The following is a 20994-nucleotide window of genomic DNA, read 5'->3' as shown; positions in this document are numbered from 1 at the left end:
CTAAATCAGGACTCAACCGGTATCAAAAGATTGGGATCATTCCCTGCATATTTTCAGACCACAATGCTCTAAAGCTAGAACTCAACCACAAAAGGAAGTTTGGAAAGAACCCAAATACATGGAGACTAAACAGTATCCTTCTAAAGAATGAATGGGTCAACCGGGAAATTAAAGAAGAATTGAAAAAAATCATGGAAACAAATGATAATGAAAATACAACGGTTCAAAATCTGTGGGACACAACAAAGGCAGTCCTGAGAGGAAAATATATAGCGGTACAAGCCTTTCTCAAGAAACAAGAAAGGTCTCAGGTACACAACCTAACCCTACACCTAAAGGAGCTGGAGAAGGAACAAGAAAGAAACCCTAAGCCCAGCAGGAGAAGAGAAATCATAAAGATCAGAGCAGAAATCAATGAAATAGAAACCAAAAAAACAATAGAACAAATCAACGAAACTAGGAGCTGGTTCTTTGAAAGAATTAATAAAATTGATAAACCCCTGGCCCGACTTATCAAAAAGAAAAGAGAAAGGACCCAAATAAATAAAATCATGAATGAAAGAGGAGAGATCACAACGAACACCAAGGAAATACAAACTATTATAAGAACATACTATGAGCAACTCTACGGCAATAAATTTGACAATCTGGAAGAAATGGATGCATTCCTAGAAACATATAAACTACCACAACTGAACCATGAAGAAATAGAAAGCCTGAACAGACCCATAACCAGTAAGGAGATTGAAACAGTCATTAAAAATCTCCAAACAAACAAAAGCCCAGGGCCAGACGGCTTCCCGGGGGAATTCTACCAAACATTTAAAGAAGAACTAATTCCTATTCTCCTGAAACTGTTCCAAAAAATAGAAATGGAAGGAAAACTTCCAAACTCATTTTATGAGGCCAGCATCACCTTGATCCCAAAACCAGACAAGGATCCCACCAAAAAAGAGAGCTATAGACCGATATCCTTGATGAACACAGATGCGAAAATACTCAACAAAATACTAGCCAATCGGATTCAACAGTACATTAAAAAGATTATTCACCACGACCAAGTGGGATTTATTCCAGGGCTGCAAGGTTGGTTCAACATCCGCAAATCAGTCAATGTGATACAACACATCAATAAAAGTAAGAACAAGAACCATATGATACTCTCAATAGATGCTGAAAAAGCATTTGACAAAGTACAACATCCCTTCCTGATCAAAACTCTTCAAAGTGTAGGGATAGAGGGCACATACCTCAATATCATCAAAGCCATCTATGAAAAACCCACCGCAAATATCATTCTCAATGGAGAAAAACTGAAAGCTTTTCCGCTAAGGTCAGGAACACGGCAGGGATGTCCATTATCACCACTGCTATTCAACATCGTACTAGAGGTCCTAGCCTCAGCAATCAGACAACAAAAGGAAATTAAAGGCATCCAAATCGGCAAAGAAGAAGTCAAATTATCACTCTTCGCAGATGATATGATACTATATGTGGAAAACCCAAAAGACTCCACTCCAAAACTGCTAGAACTTATACAGGAATTCAGTAAAGTGTCAGGATATAAAATCAATGCACAGAAATCAGTTGCATTTCTCTACACCAACAGCAAGACAGAAGAAAGAGATATTAAGGAGTCAATCCCATTTACAATTGCATCCAAAACCATAAGATACCTAGGAATAAACCTAACCAAAGAGACACAGAATCTATACTCAGAAAACTATAAAGTACTCATGAAAGAAATTGAGGAAGACACAAAGAAATGGAAAAATGTTCCATGCTCCTGGATTGGAAGAATAAATATTGTGAAAATGTCTATGCTACCTAAAGCAATCTACACATTTAATGCAATTCCTATCAAAGTACCATCCATCTTTTTCAAAGAAATGGAACAAATAATTCTAAAATTTATATGGAACCAGAAAAGACCTCGAATAGCCAAAGGGATATTGAAAAAGAAAGCCAACGTTGGTGGCATCACAATTCCGGACTTCAAGCTCTATTACAAAGCTGTCATCATCAAGACAGCATGGTACTGGCACAAAAACAGACACATAGATCAATGGAACAGAATAGAGAGCCCAGAAATAGACCCTCAACTCTATGGTCAACTAATCTTCGACAAAGCAGGAAAGAATGTCCAATGGAAAAAAGACAGCCTTTTCAATAAATGGTGCTGGGAAAATTGGACAGCCACATGCAGAAAAATGAAATTGGACCATTTCCTTACACCACACACAAAAATAGACTCAAAATGGATGAAGGACCTCAATGTACGAAAGGAATCCATCAAAATCCTTGAGGAGAACACGGGCAGCAACCTCTTCGACCTCTGCCGCAGCAACATCTTCCTAGGAACAACGCAAAAGGCAAGGGAAGCAAGGGAAAAAATGAACTACTGGGATTTCATCAAGATCAAAAGCTTTTGCACAGCAAAGGAAACAGTTAACAAAATCAAAAGACAACTGACAGAATGGGAGAAGATATTTGCAAACGACATATCAGATAAAGGACTAGTGTCCAGAATCTATAAAGAACTTAGCAAACTCAACACCCAAAGAACAAATAATCCAATCAAGAAATGGGCAGAAGACATGAACAGACATTTCTGCAAAGAAGACATCCAGATGGCCAACAGACACATGAAAAAGTGCTCCATATCACTTGGCATCAGGGAAATACAAATCAAAACCACAATGAGATATCACCTCACACCAGTCAGAATGGCTAAAATCAACAAGTCAGGAAATGACAGATGCTGGCGAGGATGCGGAGAAAGGGGAACCCTCCTACACTGTTGGTGGGAATGCAAGCTGGTGCAGCCACTCTGGAAAACAGCATGGAGGTTCCTCAAAATGTTGAAAATAGAACTGCCCTATGACCCAGCAATTGCACTATTGGGTATTTACCCTAAAGATACAAATGTAGTGATCCAAAGGGACACATGCACCCGAATGTTTATAGCAGCAATGTCCACAATAGCCAAACTATGGAAAGAACCTAGATGTCCATCAACAGATGAATGGATCAAGAAGATGTGGTATATATACACAATGGAATACTATGCAGCCATCAAAAGAAATGAAATCTTGCCATTTGCAACAACATGGATGGAACTAGAGCGTATCATGCTTAGCGAAATAAGTCAAGCAGAGAAAGACAACTATCATATGATCTCCCTGATATGAGGAAGTGGTGATGCAACATGGAGGCTTAAGTGGGTAGAAGAATAAATGAAACAAGATGGGATTGGGAGGGAGACAAACCATAAGTGACTCTTAATCTCACAAAACAAACTGAGGGTTGCCGGGGGGAGGGGGTTGGGGAGAAGGGGGTGGGATTATGGACATTGGGGAGGGTATGTGATTTGGTGAGTGCTGTGAAGTGTGTAAACCTGGTGATTCACAGACCTGGGGATAAAAATATATGTATATAAAAAATATATGTTTATAAAAAATAAAAAAATAAAAAATAAAAAAAAAAAAGGTATAGCTTGGGAGTTACAATGCTAACATCAGGATTAAGAAGCAGAAAGCAAAACCGAAGCACATTCAGCCACAAAGTGTGAAGGAGAAACTTAAAATGAGAGTTGAAAATGACATGGAATTGATGAATGGAGAGCCTTGGCTCTGGGGTGCTGTCCAGCCCTCTGCCTGGGGAGCTGCGGGGAGACTGGCAGTCAAGTGGCAGGCGTCTGAGGCTCTGCATGTGGTGATGGAGCCTGGAACTTCCAGCTGTCTCTCCCCTACATCCCCTTTCCTAATCTCTTGATCCTTCTGATTCATGCTTGGCCCACCGTAGTTCCTCAGGATCAGGCTCTAGGTTTGGAGTGATGCAGAGAACAAGAGGTATAAGGGCTGGAAAGGAGGATCTCCTAAGACAGCAGCTTCAGAGAGAAAGGATATGAAAGCCAGAAAGACAGAGAGAACTGAGCTCAGGGCCACAGAAAACCAGAGACTTCTGGGATGGCTGTCTTCACTGCCTTGTATTTTCCTGAACCAAGATGCCCCAAGATGCTGAGCAAGTCCCCACCCTGGGATGAGGTAGGCAATGGGTTTTCCCAACACTGATCAGCTCTCTTTGCTGGCACTCAAACCTGGAGGGAACTGCCATGCCTGCTCTGCATCTCACTCCCACCAGAGAAACCATTAGCAGAGGCACTGTGGGGGAACTCTGAACAAGAAGGCAGAGCTCTAGGACCCGAGCCAGGCAGGGCTGGGACGGCAGCCAAAACACATCATTCTGGAATGCCACAGAGGATCCCGAGGGTAGCAAGTGCCCAGACGTCTCCTGATCACTGTCCTTGGGTACACCTTCACCTGCAAAACCCAAGCCTTGGGGGACACAGATCTGCTTCTGCCTCACCAAGGGCATGTCCTTCCTCTCATGCCTCCTCCCCCTGTTCTGTAAGGCTTTCTTCTGCATGTGCCGGGAATGGATCTCAAATCAGGTAACAAGAACAAGAGCGAAAAGGAAAATAAAGGACTATGTTGATCATTTCTAACACTATTCAAGGGTAGCACTGAAAGTGACCATTGTTATACGTTCTGCAACGTGAAGACACCAGCTGAACAAGACAAAATGACATAAAGCACCTGGGATGCTTGAAACCATGCCTGGCTCATAGTAAATGCTCACTAAATGTTGGGTGCCAGCCCCCGGGCATCACCTTGGCTCACACACCGGCTTCCCTCTCTGGGTCCCACTACATGTTACACTTGGGGTGCCCTTTGCTTATCTTCTCACATTCTTCAAAAGCATTTTTCTTCAATTCTCTATCAATTCCAGATTATTGTTCTTCCTGCCTTATAAAAAATGCTCACAACAGACAAAATGAGAAAGTCTCTCTCCTCCGGTCCAATAACTATCATTTTACTACAGCCACCTTTGTCTTTCCTGGCCATTGTCATGTTGGGATGTGTTGTAATCCCAGCTCTGGGACCTGTGAATGTGACCTTATTTGCTATCTGGTCTTTGCAACGGTCAAGTTAAGGTCACTGGGATGGGCCCTAATCCAGTCTGACTGGGTGGTTTATAACAAGAGAGATGAGAGCAGAGGCGAGACAACAAGAAGACACATGGAAGATGACACGCGATGATAGATGCAGATGTTGCAGTGATTCATCTACAAGCCAGGGGCCCCAAGAATCACCAACAACATCAAGTATTAGAAGGACATGGAAGATTCTCCCCTAGACCTTTGGGGGGAGCAGGGTCCTGACAACAGATTGAGTTTTTACTTCTAGCCTCCAGACTCATGCAAGAATAAATTTCTGTTGTGTTGAGCCTGAGGTACTTAGTAAGAGTACCTAGGAAAATCTTACAGGGATAGACTTAATTCCTTCCCACCTCAAGGTGCCCAGGAGGGTCTGAGAGGCAGGTTTTCCAAGAGAGCGAGGAGATCACTGTGTGCCTCCTTAATAATCGATTAATGGATTTATTTAATTTAAGGGTAGAAAATCTTTGACAAGGTGATGAATGCATTGAGCATTTCACTTTTTATTTGGGGGCATACAGAAAAAATCACTACCACAGTAACTTCGCCTTCCATTTCGAGACACTTTTCTGCTAACCCTCAAGTTTCCTCCCAGGAAATAGGAGCTTGTGCTGGGTCTGAATCTTCCTTCAGTGGGAACTTCCAATAATGAAGCTCTTGCTGCAGAAGACACTGAGCTCCCCAAGGGTCTCTTTCCATGGTCCTGATAATTTTCTTCTCTCTTTTAAGAAAGAAGGCTATTGAATTGTTACAGTGATCAAAACTCTGAAAGGAAAATAAGCCACTTGGGTTTGAATGATTAAGACCATTAAAAAATACACAATAGAAGACGGGATCAAATCCAAATAAAGTGCCTTTGCCTAAAGCACATCAAATGGGGAGGAGTTTAAACTTCTGTCTCTTGGTCACAGACGTGACTCGAGGCAAAGTTCAGGGACATCCGCTGCCTACCCTTCTTGTTTCTTGCTACCGCTCCTCCTGGAAAAGGTGTCTGACCTTGGACTCTTTTTTCAAAACTGGGCTGTTTTGATAGTTTTAACCGATTTCTCCTCAAGGGCATGAGAAAAAAGATTATGCCATTAACAAAGTAAAAAGAGTTCTGAGCACAGCACAGCATCACAGTGACTATGAATGGCAGGAGATCTGGTGTCTCTGGTGTGGAGCTCAGCTGGTGGACAGGAACAAGACAGACAAACATGCTCATCTCCATACACAAGGGCCTCTGTACCATAAATCCAGAGTCAGCTTGCCCTTTTACATGCAAGATGAAAATCACCTAATAGTATTTATAGTAGAGTATTTATATAGTAGAATATTTTTACTATACTATAGTATCAAAAAGCCTATATTAGGAATATAGTCACAGTGGAGATGACTTAAGATTCTATTTACAAGAAGGACACTCAAGCCTAAATCCTCATTTAAGCTGAAAATCTCAAATAAGTAGCTAGCATATTTTTATTTTTTATGTTTAATAAAAACAGCACAAATGATATGATATGCCTTGTAGCCATTAGCCTGTAGATCTTAGAATCGATACAGTTTATGTCAAGGGTGTAATCCGGGGAGAAAGGCCAATACAGAGCACCATGGAAGAGAGAAGTCAGTAACTGGAAGTTTCCAAATGCCATCAGGGAGAGACTGGCATCATGGAAGTCACAATCATCCAGGAAAACAGCCAGGAATGACACCATTTTGGAAGCCGTTCACCCAACAGAGAAGACATGGCTTTGTGAATATGGGGTCACCACGTCATGCCTTCTTGAGAACCACAGAGATGCAAAGGGCCCTATGGCTTTAGAGGACAAGAGCACAGAGCTTGGGGGGATCCATGTAAAGTGAGCAGAAGCAAACCTGGACTGGGTCTGGGGAGGCAGCCCCTCAGCTCTCAGGGTTGCTATTCTGATACACCCTGAGAATGGCCTCCATTAACCACAGCCAGGGTCTTGTGCTCCTGGCATACCCAACAAGGACATGTGGGGCTGCTCAGGGTCCACTGGGGATTACCTGTCCTTACAAAGCTCAAGGGTAAGAGAACCCCAGAAACACACTGTGTAGATGAGAAATTAAAACCCTTGTGCACTGTTGGTGGGAATGCAAAATGGTGCAGCCCTCGAGGAAAAGAGTTTGGAGCTTCCTCAAAAACTTAAATTGAATCACCATATCCAGCAATTACACTTCTGGGGATATGTCCAAAAAACTTCAAAGCAGGATCTCCAAGAGACAGGTGCACACCCATGTTCAATGCAGTATTATTCATATTATCCAAGAGGTAGAAGCTACTCAAGGGGCCATTGATGGATGAAGGGATATCTCATTCCATTCAGGCTGGTAGAACAAAACACCATAGACTGGGCGTCTTCTAAATGACAGAAAATTATCACTCACAGTTCTGGAGGCTGGAAGTATGGGGATGGTGTGCCAACATGACCAGTGAGGACCCTTTTCTGGGCCACACACGTTCCCTGCATCCTCACAGGGCAGAAGGGGGTAGACATGTGTCCAAGCCTCTTTGATAAGGCATCATCTGCTTCTAGAGGATTCTATTCCCATGACCTAAGCACCTCCCAAAGGTCCCACCTGCTAATACCATCAGCACCATTGGTGGTTTGGGTTAGAGCAGTGACATCAGGTGGGACACAAACATTCAGATCGTCACAACAGATGAAGAAAAGATGGTGTATCAGAACAATGTGATATTATGCAGCCATTACAAGGAAAGACCTGTCCTGCGTTGTAACGTGGATGAACCTCAAAGACCTTATGCTGAGTGAAGCAAGCCAGCCACAGCTAGACTCATGCTATAGGATTCCACTTACACGAAGCACCTGAAGCAGTCAGAGTCCTAGACACAGTTAGAAAATGTGGTTTCTGAGGGCTCGGGAGAGGAGGAAGGGGAACTTGGTGTTCAGTGTGTTCAGACCTCCTTCCATTTTACAAGATGAGAAACTTCTAGAGATGTGTTGCTCAACAACATGAATATACTTAATATATAAACTTAATATAATTATCTCCAGGAATTATACTTAACTAAACACCTAAAACCCATTAAAATAGTAAATTTAATGTTATGTGCTTTTTTCCACAATAGAAATTAACTTTTGTATTTTTAAACCCTTTCAACACCAGTATTTAATTGAATAGCAATATATACATGTAGTTTAAAAATAACAATTATTGTGTATTTTTAGCCCCCCCAGCCCCTTCCACAGATTGAGAAATGCTATTACTAATTTGAGGTGTCTTTCCAGAATTACTGCATGTGCACACATGCATGCGTATGTGCATGTTTATCTCCGGGACTTCGGATGGGGGCACAGTGTGTGCATCACTTCTCCTCATTTTAAAACAGCATTTCCTAAAACTTGTTATCAATATATAGATTCACTTCCCTCTTTTCAAAGAAAGGCATTCTATGCAATACTGCACTGTAGCATGCTTTATCTCTGCACTCATCAGCAGCAGAGAACCGGACTGTGACTGTGAGGATGTGACGACTGTCCTCACAGGCATTTTCTGTGTCGCTCATGTGTCCCTGTGGTATTCATTCCCAGGAGTGGAGTTTCTACTCGGTGTGTAGACAGTGTACTGAGGGGACTTAAGGTGAGGATCCTTCTGGACTGTCATCTTTAGAAATACGTGGCAGGTGTCTGGGACCCCCTTTATTTAATTTTATGGAAATTGCCCTCCAAGGGATTGTGAGAGTGAACAACTTTTCATGCATTTATACAACTCTCTGTTTCATTTTGTTTACAGCCTATTTCTATCTTTACTCAATTCTTTTCAAGATTAGTTATTTGTTTATTTATTTACCAGAGAGAGAGAGAGAGAGAGAGAGAGAGAGAGACAGACAGACAAAGCATGGAGAGCAACAGGCAGAACAGGCAGAGCAGGCAAAGGGAGAAGCAAGCTCCCCACGGAGCAAGGAGCCCTGTGTGTGACTGGATCCCAGGACCCTGGGGTCATGACCTGAGCTGAAGGAAGATGCTTAACCAACTGAGCCACCCAGGTGTCCCTATCTTTACCCAGTTTTTAATTTTTTAAAATATTTTATTTATTTATTTGAGAGAGAAAGATAATGTACACAATCAGGGGCTAAAGCAGAGGGAGAGGCAGGCTCCTGATTTGGGACTAGATCCCAGGACCCTGAGATCATGACATGAGCTGAAGGCAGATGCTTCATGACTGAGCCACCCAGGCGTCCCTCTTTACCCATTTTTAAATGATTTTTTAAATCATACTCATTTATTTATAAGAATGTTTTATAAATGAAGAAAACTTGCTCTTTGTCATATATATTTAAATTTTCCCCAATTTATGTTTGGTGTGTTCTCACAGCAATTTTTTTTCCCCACATCATTTTTAAATTTATCTGATTTATCAATTTTTTTTTTTTTTTGGTAGCATCTGGGTTTCCCATTTTCCTTAGCATGCTCTTTCCAAACATTTTCTAATTGCATCTAGCCCTTTCTCTGTGGCTGACTTATTTTAAATTGTATCTATTTAAGGTATAAAATAGGGATCCAAATTTATTTTTTTTCCAGGTTGTCCCAGTATCATCTATTGAATAATCCATTTTCCATCACTAATTTGAAATGCCACATTTATTTTTTGCTAATTCTGTAAATATATTTATTAACAAACCCTATTATGTTTCTTCACTAATTTTTGCATTAATGTGCTAATATAAACAATATTATTATTAAATAGTTTCAAATAGCTACATTTATGCTTTGTAAGGCATTTTATTAACTTAATAGGAATAATTCCCTTTAATACTATTCTTTTTACCAATTGCTGTGGCTACTTCTGCATGCAAACATTTTAAAATAAAAGAAAGACCTCATTTTAGGGTCACCTGGGTGGCTCAGTGGTTAAGCATCTGCCTTCAGCTCAGGTCATGATCCCAGGGTCCTGAGATCGAGGCCTGCATCGGGCTCCCTGCTTAACTGGAAGCCTGCTCTCCCTCTCCCTATCCCCCTGCTTGTTGTGTTCCCTCTGTCACTGTCTCTCTCTCTTTCTCTCTCTCTCTCTCTCTGTCAAATAAATAAAATAGAAAGAAAGATGGAAGGAAGGAAGGAAGGGAGGGATGAAGGGAGGAAGGAAGACAGCCTTCATTTTATTTTATTTCAGGGTTAGTTAAGGATGAGTGTATATCATACATCATTACACTATCAAGTCTTGATACCCAAGGACAAGGGTTAATATCACTTTTCTTTGATGCCCTTTATGGTGTTTTAAGTATTTTTTTGGAGCATTTCTTGTCAATTTTGTTTGTGATTCTATTATAAATGAAGTCCATGGTTCCTTTATCATTTAACTAATTACTTATAGGCACAAAGAAAAATTAATTAATTTTGGAAATGACTTTCATGAAGAGATACATCGCTGAGTTATTTTATTATTTTTTTTATTTCCCAGGAGATTTTCTATGGTTCTCTAAGAACATACAATGATAATTTATCTTCATTTCTAATTTTTATGCCTCTTATATTATTTCCCTCTCTATCTGAATGTACTTCATAACTTGAGAATGTAAGTTTAGAGACTTAGAAAGGAGGGCTTAATAAGTTCATCTTTTTTAAAAGATTTTATTTATTTATTTGAGAGACAGAGATCACAAGTGGGCAGAGAAGCAGACAGAGAGACAGGAAGGGAGGCAGGCTCCCTACTGAGCAGGGAGCCTGATGCAGGGCTCGATCCCAGGACCCTGGGATCATTATCTGAGCTGAAGGCAGAGGCTTTAATCCACTGAGCCATCCAGGCACCCCATCATGTTCATCTTTTAAGGTCACGTGGGATAAGTGCTCTTAAAAAGCCCTTCAAATTCTCAACACACATGAAACAGGCAAACATATCAAAAAATGGGCAGAAGATATGAACAGACACTTCTCCCATCAAGACATACAAATGGCTATCAGACACATGAAAAAATGTTCATCATCATTAGCCCTCAGGGAGATTCAAATTAAAACCACCAGTTAGAATGGCCAAAATTAACAAAACAGGAAACAACATGTGTTGGAGAGGATGTGGAGAAAGGGGAACCCTCTTACACTGTTGGTGGGAATGCAAGTTGGTGCAGCCTCTTTGGAGAACAGTGTGGAGATTCCTCAAGAAATTAAAAATAGAGCTTCCCTATGACCCTGAAATTGCACTCCTGGGTATTTACCCCAAGGATACAGATGTCATGAAAAGAAGGGCCATCTGTGCCCCAATGTTTATAGCAGCAATGGCCACAGTCGCCAAACTATGGAAAGAACCAAGATGCCCTTCAGCGGACGAATGGATAAGGAAGATGTGGTCCATATACACTATGGAGTATTATGCCTCCATCAGAAAGGATGAATACCCAACTTTTGTAGCAACATGGACGGGACTGGAAGAGATTATGCTGAGTGAAATAAGTCAAGCAGAGAGAGTCAATGATCATATGGTTTCACTTATTTGTGGAGCATAACAAATATCATGGAGGACAAGGGGTGTTCGAGAGGAGAAGGGAGTTGGGGTAAATTGGAAGGGGAGGTGAATCATGAGAGACTATGGACTCTGAAAAGCAATCTGAGGAGTTTGAGGTGGTGGGGGGGTGGGAGGTTGGGGTACCAGGTGGTGGGTATTATAGAGGGCACGGATTGCATGGAGCACTGGGTGTGGTGAAAAAATAATGAATACTGATTTTCTGAAAATAAATTGAAAAAAAATAAAAATAAAAAAAAATAAAAAAGAACAATTTTATCACTTCAAAAAAAAAAAAAAAAGGTAAAGGAAATCCCAGATTAATTATCTCTGACACAAGTTCTAAAATAATACAGATGTAGAAGTTTAAAACTTAATCTGGAGATAAACAAACAATGAGGGGAAAGACTACTTTTTACCTAAGTAAGATGACCCATTATGAAGGTAAGTCACCCATAAGACCTCATGACAGAAACGTGAAAAACACTGGTCTCCTTCAGATTGCCATGTTAATCCTGTTCCCTGCATAACACTGCTCAGTAAATGATACTGTAGCATCTAGGCAGCCATCTGGAAAAATCCATGAGCACAGATCCCTACCTCATGCCTTAGACAGATACAAAATGGCCTAAACCAGGGATCAAGAAACCTGTAGCCCAGAGACAAATGCAACTGGTGCATGTTTTTCTAAATAAAGTTTTATTAGCCCACGGCCATGCTCATTCACTTACACAATGCCTGTGGCTGCTTTCACACAAGGGTGGAGCTACAACAGAGACTGTATGGTCTACAACACTAAAAACATTTGTCATCTACCTTTTTACAGAACAAGCTAGCAGACCCCTGGAACACACCAGCAGCCCTCTCAGGGTGATAAATCTGAATGTATTTAGAGGACCTCCAGCTTCTCAACTGATGCCCCGCAGTACTGGCTGGAAATTTGAGGATTGCTAATCAGAAATTCTCACCATCTGGGAGTTTTAAGACCAGCTACATTAACATTTTTTAAAATACTAAAAATCTGTCATCCTCTTTTGCAAAATACTATTATTTATTTCATTGCTGCCTTTGTCTATACAAATTTACAAAATGTACTCTGCATCAAAGGTGGAAAACTGTTCTAACTGTAGGCGGCCACAATTTCTGCAACTTGCAGAGATACTGTACGTATACAGAATGCAGAAGTATACACCGCACTTGTGCATTCTGTATATTTACAGTATCTGCAACTTGTAGAAAGTATAGAGTTGATGGTCCCTCCATCTGAGACCAACTGTTGTTACCACATCCTCTGAAGCTCCACTGCCTGAGTTTTAAGGGGGGCAAGAATCTCCAGGAGACTCTGCTGGAGATTCCCTGAGCTTCCCTGCCTTCCGCCTCCCTGAGACTCAGCTCAACGACGTTTCCATTCAATGACTGTGCTACTGCAGAAACTTTTCTGTAAGAATTTAATTTTTTTATTGTTCACTTTTCTTGCTTAACACAAAAAGGATTTATTTTTATTTTTATTTTTGTGCTCTTTCAAGGAACTTTAAAAAATCATACTTTCAATGAAGTAGGTACAAAAGATAGAGAAACAAGCCAGAGACCCTGACTCCAGAGCCAATGTGAAATAGTCATGAGATGAATGAGTGGAGTGAAAGAGAGTAGTGTGCAAAACATGAGAGAGTGGTGTGTGAGACACGAGAGAGTAGTGTGCAGGACACGAGAGTAGTATGCGAGACGTGAGAGAGTAGTGAGCAAGAATGCACGGAGTGTCCAAGCAACTTCAGTACAGAGTGAAGGTTTTCAGGTTGGGGAGGATTGTCATTGACAGAGAAGGTAGGAAGGTAGGAAGGGAGGGAGGGCAGGAGGGAAGGATGGAGGGAAAAGGACAGATTTCCAGGATGGAATCCAGCATTTATCTGCTGTTACTGAGACCTGCATTTAAGGGCACACGGGAGACCGCCTTAGACTCAATAGGCATCATCCTTGTACAATTTTGTGGGGAAGAAGTGTTAAACTTCTCACTCTCATATTTGGCATGAAAAGCCTCCCACTGCATAAGCCACATCCCACGGGTGGTTAAGGTTTCCATATCGTTAACAACACATCTGGTTGAGGCCTATTTGAGAACAGCAACTTTCCCTTAATGCAACCCAACAGCCCTTTATCGAGAAAGCATAATAGGCCGGGGCCTCCCTGGAGATCAGTCCCTGACCTAATGACCCTCAGAGCCCAGGAAGGGAAGAAACATGTAGAAAATCCAATCGCCATCCACAATGGTTAAGCGCCATCCACACAGAAGGGTAGAGGGGGCTGCCATGGTGATCGATACACTGTAGGTGAGCAGCAGTACAGTTAAGCAGGAGATACCCATGTTCCCACAAGGCTGAGTACAAGGAAGTGACCGATAATGGAATTGTCAAGTGCTGCTCCCATTCTGCTATAAACCAACTGGTCTCAGAGCTGCACTTGGACCTGGTGAGTCTGGCATTGGCCCAGACCCCAGTCTGACCTTGCAGACCCTGCAACTGCCTGCGCAAGGTGGGACTTGGTTCGGTCGGGTCATCAACTGAATAGTAAATGTGTGCACCCACACCTGAAATAAACTGGCATAGACTTAGTGACTGAACTCCCAGGGGCTGCGTCCAGTGAATTTCCCTTCGGCTTCCAGCCAAGCTGCCTACTCAGCAGGGGCCTACTTCCTCACACACACACACTTCCTTATTTCTGATTCAACTTGTTCTTATTATGATTAGACATGGTTCTTATACCTCTTTATTCTAAAACCGTGTACCAGTCTCATGATTTTTCTACTTATACCAAGTAACCATGGTTCATTTAAATCTGAATTCAATATTTTGGGATTTTTTTCTGGTGATGCCGTGTTTCAAAAATATCCTGAACCACAAACACACATGTGCCTGTGACCTGGACTTCACAAGCTTCCAGTAATTCTCTATTCCTCCCTTCCTTTAGCCCCTGACAACCATCTAAAGTGCATTTTTTAAAAAAAAATATTTATTTATGAGACAGAGTGTGTGGGAACAGGGAAGAGGGGAGAGCAGAAGGAGATGGAGAGAGAGAATCTCAAGCAGACCCCCCACTGAGCACAGAGCCAACAGAGAGCTCGATCCCAGGACCCTGAGATCACAACCTGAGCCAAAATCAACAGTGGGAAGCTCAACCAACTGAGCCACCCAGACGCCCCAAGTATATTTTTAATAATAAGAAGAAAGTAATTCTTTCTCTACCTGAGAAATCTTCTTGAGGCCACAGCCCTGCTCCTGTTGCCCCAATGGCCAACAGCAACACAGCAGACGCTTATCCCACTCTATCTTCAGAGCTCCTCCCTCAGGGCACCCTATGATCTGAAGACTCAAAACTCTGCATATCTGATAAAGTCCATATGTTTTAATATTCAGAAGGTCAGGTGAGTGAAATTTAATTCTTCTCAAAGGAGCACGGGTATGGAATCAGAAGCAGAAAGCACGTCCCTGGTGTAAGAGAGTTTAAGTCATTGTGACTCCAAAGAATCACTGAGATCTATTCCCCCTCCATGAATGACAAGGGGCCACACAAGAGCCCAGGTTCCTGCTGGAGCCAGACATGTGTCCCTCAACGTGCCATCATCCAAACGGAGACTGCCCATGACGTGTGTGTCAGTGTCTGGAGACTTCAGAAATCTCTCTTAACCGGAGGACTTGGAAGAATGAATTTACTTGGCTGAACAACTGACACCGACTCCCTGGCTCTGGGAGGGAAACTACACTAGGCTGCACATGACCTCACCCCTTCGATTTTACACTATGTCCAGGAACAACGGGGAGATGTTTTCAGTGTTTCACTGCAGCACAGGGCTGTTTGACTTAGCACATAGATCATACAGGGCCACACACATCTTATATTCAGTTGAAAACATGCTCAAGTACTTTGGGGGGCTCTGTCTCTGTGCTCAGTCTGACAGATCCGCAGCAACAGGCAGTGACTGACACAATCATACCAAGAGACGGCTCTCAGGAAGGAACATACCGAGATGCTTTCTTCTCGCCGGTACGGCTTCCAGTTCCTCCCGCTGTCACTGAACATGAGGACATAGCTGCTCACCCAGTCGGAGCTCCCGTACCCTCCCTGCGTGGCCACAGCTGTTACCTCCATTCTCTCTCCAAGGTCGACCTGCAGCCACTGGTATTTATCTGACACAAGTGGAGACCAGCCACCAGCCCCTTGAGGGGAAACAGAAGCAGGAGAAAGTAGTAAAGGGAAAGAAATCATTAAGACCTACATTATCCTGTGAAGAAAGAGATCATAAATAAAACTTACGAAAATAATCAAAGTTCCAAATTCTAGAACGTATAACCCCCCCATGATCACAACAGACACACACGCACTTCAAACCATGGGTTAAGTAAAGAGACGAATCCTACATTCCTCATGAATTGCTCTGATTTCTCGGTCATAATCCTGACTCTCGGGTGTCCAGCAGTCCCAGGCAACAGGTGGCTGACCAAACACCAGGTCACCGCATCCCTGCTTGAGACTAGTGTCTGCACCGGCCTGTATGTATGACATACCTTTCGCTGGACCTGAAGGAAAACAAGCAGACTGTGGTAGAACTAGAAAAGCTTAATTCTGGAATCCCAGCATGAGGAAGTACCGTACCGAATGACGGGATAGGAAGGGTGGTGATGGCAAAGCCGACATTCAATACACTTACAGGTTCATGTGAGAAACAGGCATTTTGAAGAACCATCTGAAATGCAGAGCGACAGGGGTGGACGTGAAGGTTTTCCTGCACAGGGAGGGAGAGCCTGAGGGGCAGCAAGGAGCTTGAGGGAGAACACAGAGCAAGCGAATAACAAGGATGTTCTAGGTTTCTGAGACAACAGGTGCAGAGCAGAAATCACAAGGCTTTGTCATGTCCAGTGAGAAACAGATGAGACACAGACTCAGAGTAGGCTCCCAGAGGCTATGTTGGGACATATTTTGTTCTTCCAGGTCCCAGAAACATGGGTTTTGAAAGTGGAATTAGATGTCACATTGAAGTTTCTGGTTTTAAATTAATAATTAAAAAATGGGAAAATAAGCTTGAAACACCTTCTGGAACTGATATTTTGCCAATTATCTGTGTCCATAAAACACAAATCATAGAGGTCACCTGTAATATGATAAGAGGGGTTTTGGAAAACAATTTTCCCCACTGTCGGACACCTTGCTTGAGGTTCTCATAATGAGGCCTAAAGCATTAGACCGCATTGAACGTCTTCCCATGAAGGGCTCTTACAGACCCCCACACTGGGTTTGCTAAGGCCTGTAGGGCTGAGTGTATGTCAGAAAGTGTGTGACATGGTCCCAGGATGACTGGGAGGGAAATGAAAGTGGGGTGCTTGCTCCAGGATTGGGGGTGTCCCCAGGGGGTGGGCATGGACGTCTCTTCACCACGTCCTCCCTTCACCACACGTGTTCAAGCACAGCCTTCAGGAGAACCCAGGTTCTTTCTCATTTCTTTCTACCCAGATTTCCCAGACTGAATATTCATTCAAGTATTCCAAATTTTCCTCTCAATGTACCGCAAGCACAATGCCTTTTTCTTTAACCCAGAATCCAAAATGTGCTGCATTTTGGGTTGTTCTATAATGCATTTTAACTTTTTCTTCTGAAATAACTTCCAATTGCCCAAAGAAATACAAATGTAGTAAAGGGGATTCTTGTCTCCTTTTTACCTGGTACCCACCCCTACATCCTACATGGTTAACATCCTACATCATCATGGGGCTTTTATCAGGATGAAGGTATTTACATGGGTAAATGAAAAACAGTACTTGGATTCCCCAGTGTCCTCACTGACCCCATTCCTCTGCACCACGAGGCTGTTTACACATCGAGTCTCCTCTGTGCCCTCAGCCCATACCAGTTCTGCCACCTTTCCTTGCCTCTCGTGACAAGATTGGTTCTGCTGCTTTGTCCGAGGGCCCCGCTCGCAGCTGATGACTGAAAGTCCTTCTGTATTCTAGCTGAGAGCCACTCACAGTCCAAGGGACATTTCCTGGCAGCCAGGCATGATTTTTATAATTGTCCCAAAAATAACCTTAAAAATTAGGTGTTGGCATTCAGCAGATCGTTTTAACATGGACATTTCACATTCGAAATTTCCTGCAGATCACATTAGATCTCTGAGGGACTACTGATGTTCTGTATCTGGGTTCATCCTAGTTCATAGCAGAGTTCTGAAGAAGGTACTGATGATACCCTTGCTGGTATTTGCCATCTTTCCCCATGAATTTTAACCTCTCTCGAGGCCAGGAAGTATCACCAGCATGGCGTCACCCCTGCGGGGAAGCAAATCAGTAAACAGATCACGATGCCATCGGCATGTTGCCCTGGGACCAGCCTCTCCCACAGGTGCAGCGGCCTACCTGCCAACCAGCCTCCCCCACCCACAGGTAACTGACCCTGAACATCTCATCCTGACCTGCGGTGAGGACATGCTTCTGGCATGCACGTCAAGCCATCTGATGAACTTGGGGGGGTGACAGGCATGGAACGGCAGGTTTGCTCCAGCAGGATAACAAGGTCCCCATGGCCCCAGATCGCTGCTGAGGGCCAGTGTGCAGGGGGAGTGTGCATCTCCTGCCCCCACCACCTGCCTCTCTCCTACCTCTGCCCCTTCCTGAATACAGTGTCACAATGTGTACCAAGGAAAACCTATCTGGGGGCCCCACCTGCATAGAGCAAACTGCAGAGCCTGGAAGGTCACCCCACACAGAACATCCTTCTCCCTCCTGGGGACAGTGTGCTAGCTGTGTGTTGCAGCAGTGAGGGAGGCATGGCAGGAGGACATGTGCAGCACCCAGGGTCGTCCCTCCCACGGGCTGCCGGGTGCTGGATGACAGTCGCTGTTACAACCACTGTCCCCACCGCAGCTTCCAGGTGCATGAGGGGCCACAGCCCTGGCGCTGAGATTTCCAGTGTCCTTATCACTGAAGGTCTGTTGCCTGCACTTCTGAGACAAAGGTAAGATGGCAAAGGAAGTCAAACTTGTCATGCATGCGTGATGGGCCAAGGACCTCGCCCAGAACCCCATGTGGGACCCCACAAGCCCCACACCTAGCAAGAGGGACCAGCGTGACAGTCCCTGCCCTGCCAATGAGGAAGACAGAGCACTTGAGGTTCCTGTGAGGGTGTTGGATGAAAGCTTGGCCCCCTTCCACTCTCGACCCCTTGTACAGACATCCCCCTGCAGTTCCTCACTTATTCAAGATTGTCTGCTGACCACAAGTCAGACTGTATTTAAATTGATCTGTTGGAACGTTTTTGTCTCTAGTTAATCCTGTGTGACTGCTTGCCCCCGCTTTAGTGGCCCTGACAGCGGCAGGGACACTTCCTTGGGGAGAGGAAAGGTTGGCTAGGAAACTCTCAGCGGGGCCTGAATTGCTCTGTCCACTAATGGTGATGACAGTGACCACAGCCCCTGGTGCTCACGGACATGTGCTCATGTGAACTGTTGGCTTTATGCAGAGAACATGACCCCGGGGGTGAAGAACCAAAACTTCATGCTTTCTTCAAGCTTCAGCAAGCATGAGAGCAGCCGTAAGAGGCTCTTCACTCCAGGAAATCAGGGTGGCTGGAAGGGGAGGTGGGCAGGGGATGGGGTAACGGGGTGATGGGAACAAAGGGGGCCACGCGATGTGATGAGCCCTGGGTGTCATTCGCAATGACGAATCACTGAACTTTAACACTGTACTATGTGTTAACTAACTTGAATTTGGAGAGAGAAAAGGTACCCACAGAGCAGAAGTCAAGTTAGTTGGAAGTGAACAGACCTACCCATCTTCAGAGTGTCTATGCCGAGCACGTAAATGGCTCTGCTATAATTGTTGCCAAGGGGAGTGCCCCCACCCCGCAATCAATACTCCATTGTCTGGGAGGGGATCACATCCAGCAATGGTGTTCTTTCCTCATTCACTCAGTTCTAAGCAGGGCCGAGCAGGAGTGGGAAGGGCAGGAGAGAAGCAGGAGCCCATCACTGCCTGCCCCAGGAAGATGACAGGCATCCCCAGGAAGGTGATAGGTGTTCCCAGGAAGGCAACAGGTGTTCCCAGTTAGGTGATGGGCATCCTCAGGAAAGATGGGCCAGCAGGCAGACAGGCTCTGGCGATGGTATTGAGGTCCTCCTGACCTCCCCACTCAGGGGTCCTAGAGCTGAACGTGCTGAAGCCTGGGTCAGATGCTGCTGTTAATGAGGGCATTAAGGCATTTTCTGCAACTCTGGTTCCTCAAGAGGTAGCACCAGCTGTGTTCAGGTAGCCTTCCGGGGATCAGGATGGAGTAGGCCCAGAAACCCTGCCTCGAGGCCCTCAGCTCCCCTGCCTGTGTGCTTCCTGCACTAGGAGCCTCAGCCAGGAGAAGATGACATTTCCCATGAAGGGCACCGGGAGACGAACGCTTACCACAGCTGTCTCATTGCGAGCCAGGTTCCTACGTGCAATGCCTGAAATGGCTTGGTAAACCCTTCGGAAGTCAAATGAAAATACGTGCTGGATGCACACCTGTCACCCTGAGTTTGCTTTAAGTGCCAGTGATCTTGAGGAAGAGAAAGTGCCCTACAGGCATTCACGTGTGACCTCCCCAGGGACAGATTTCCATGCCCTTAGGCACCAAGTGTTCTGACTGCAGCTCTGTTTGCATAAAACAGACAAAAATGGGTCAGTCCTGTGTGTTTTGTCTTGCTGTCCTCACACAGACTCCTGAACATGTAGTGGAGACCCACTGAGATCTGACCGGAGGCTCTCAGCTCCAACTCGTTGGAAGTTCTGCCCTGGCAAAACATGAGACGGTTCTGCCGATTTCCCACTGTGGAAACAGAACAAGAATTGCCCAACAAGCCTATCACGATCCAAACAGGTCATAAATCCTTCATTTATGACCGAATAAAATGTGCGACAGAGCTCATTCATGTCCTGTGAAATCTCTGTGTTTACAAGGAGTGCGGCTCTGGGACGTGCCCTAATTCTAGAAGGGCATCCTCTCAGTGGCCCCCTGACTCACACAGAACAGACAGGATATCAGATCACCTCCAATGCCCTCGGAACAGGAGCACCTCCCTCTGCTGTGGGCAGACCCGTGGGAAGCCTAGGGCCTCAGAAGGGCAGGAGACCAGGCCAGCCCACTGCTCCCGACAGGAGCTCAGCTGCACGCTCTCAAGGCAATGTCTCCTTTTTAAAAAATCCAGTATGGTGGAGGATCATGTCAGGAAATGCAGGGGGCGCTACTCGGAAGACAAAACCATGACAACTAAATTAGCCACCCATTTGTGACTGCTCAGTCAGCCAAATGCCTCTGGGGAAAAAGAAAGAAAATTCCATTGATGCTAAAATTTTCATTCTCTTGAAGGACACTGTATGGCTTAATTCCTAACTGTTCGTAATCATGCCATGAGAGACTCTGATGAAAAGAGTCGTGGACCGATTACCTGCTGTAGGAAACAGAGTATGGTAATGAATGCAAAAATGGGGAGGCCTGAGCGTCACATGATGTGATGAGCAGCACAGTGGGGG

General features: G+C 44.2%; 1 protein-coding gene across 1 annotated transcript in view; it reads right to left on the bottom strand.

The window, feature by feature from the left end:
- Positions 1-20994, bottom strand: part of LOC131829004 (contactin-associated protein-like 3) — a 181847-nt gene that overhangs the window by 130686 nt on the left and 30167 nt on the right. Inside the window, exon 3 of the mRNA XM_059170309.1 lies at positions 15470-15663. Coding sequence (XP_059026292.1) covers positions 15470-15663 — 194 coding nt within the window. The remainder of the gene's footprint in view (positions 1-15469; positions 15664-20994) is intronic.

Source organism: Mustela lutreola, chromosome 4 (genome assembly GCF_030435805.1).
Source record: "Mustela lutreola isolate mMusLut2 chromosome 4, mMusLut2.pri, whole genome shotgun sequence".
Classification (NCBI taxonomy): domain Eukaryota; kingdom Metazoa; phylum Chordata; class Mammalia; order Carnivora; family Mustelidae; genus Mustela; species Mustela lutreola.
The sequence above is the reverse complement of the archived record's forward strand: the minus strand, read 5'-3'. Positions and strand labels throughout refer to the sequence as shown.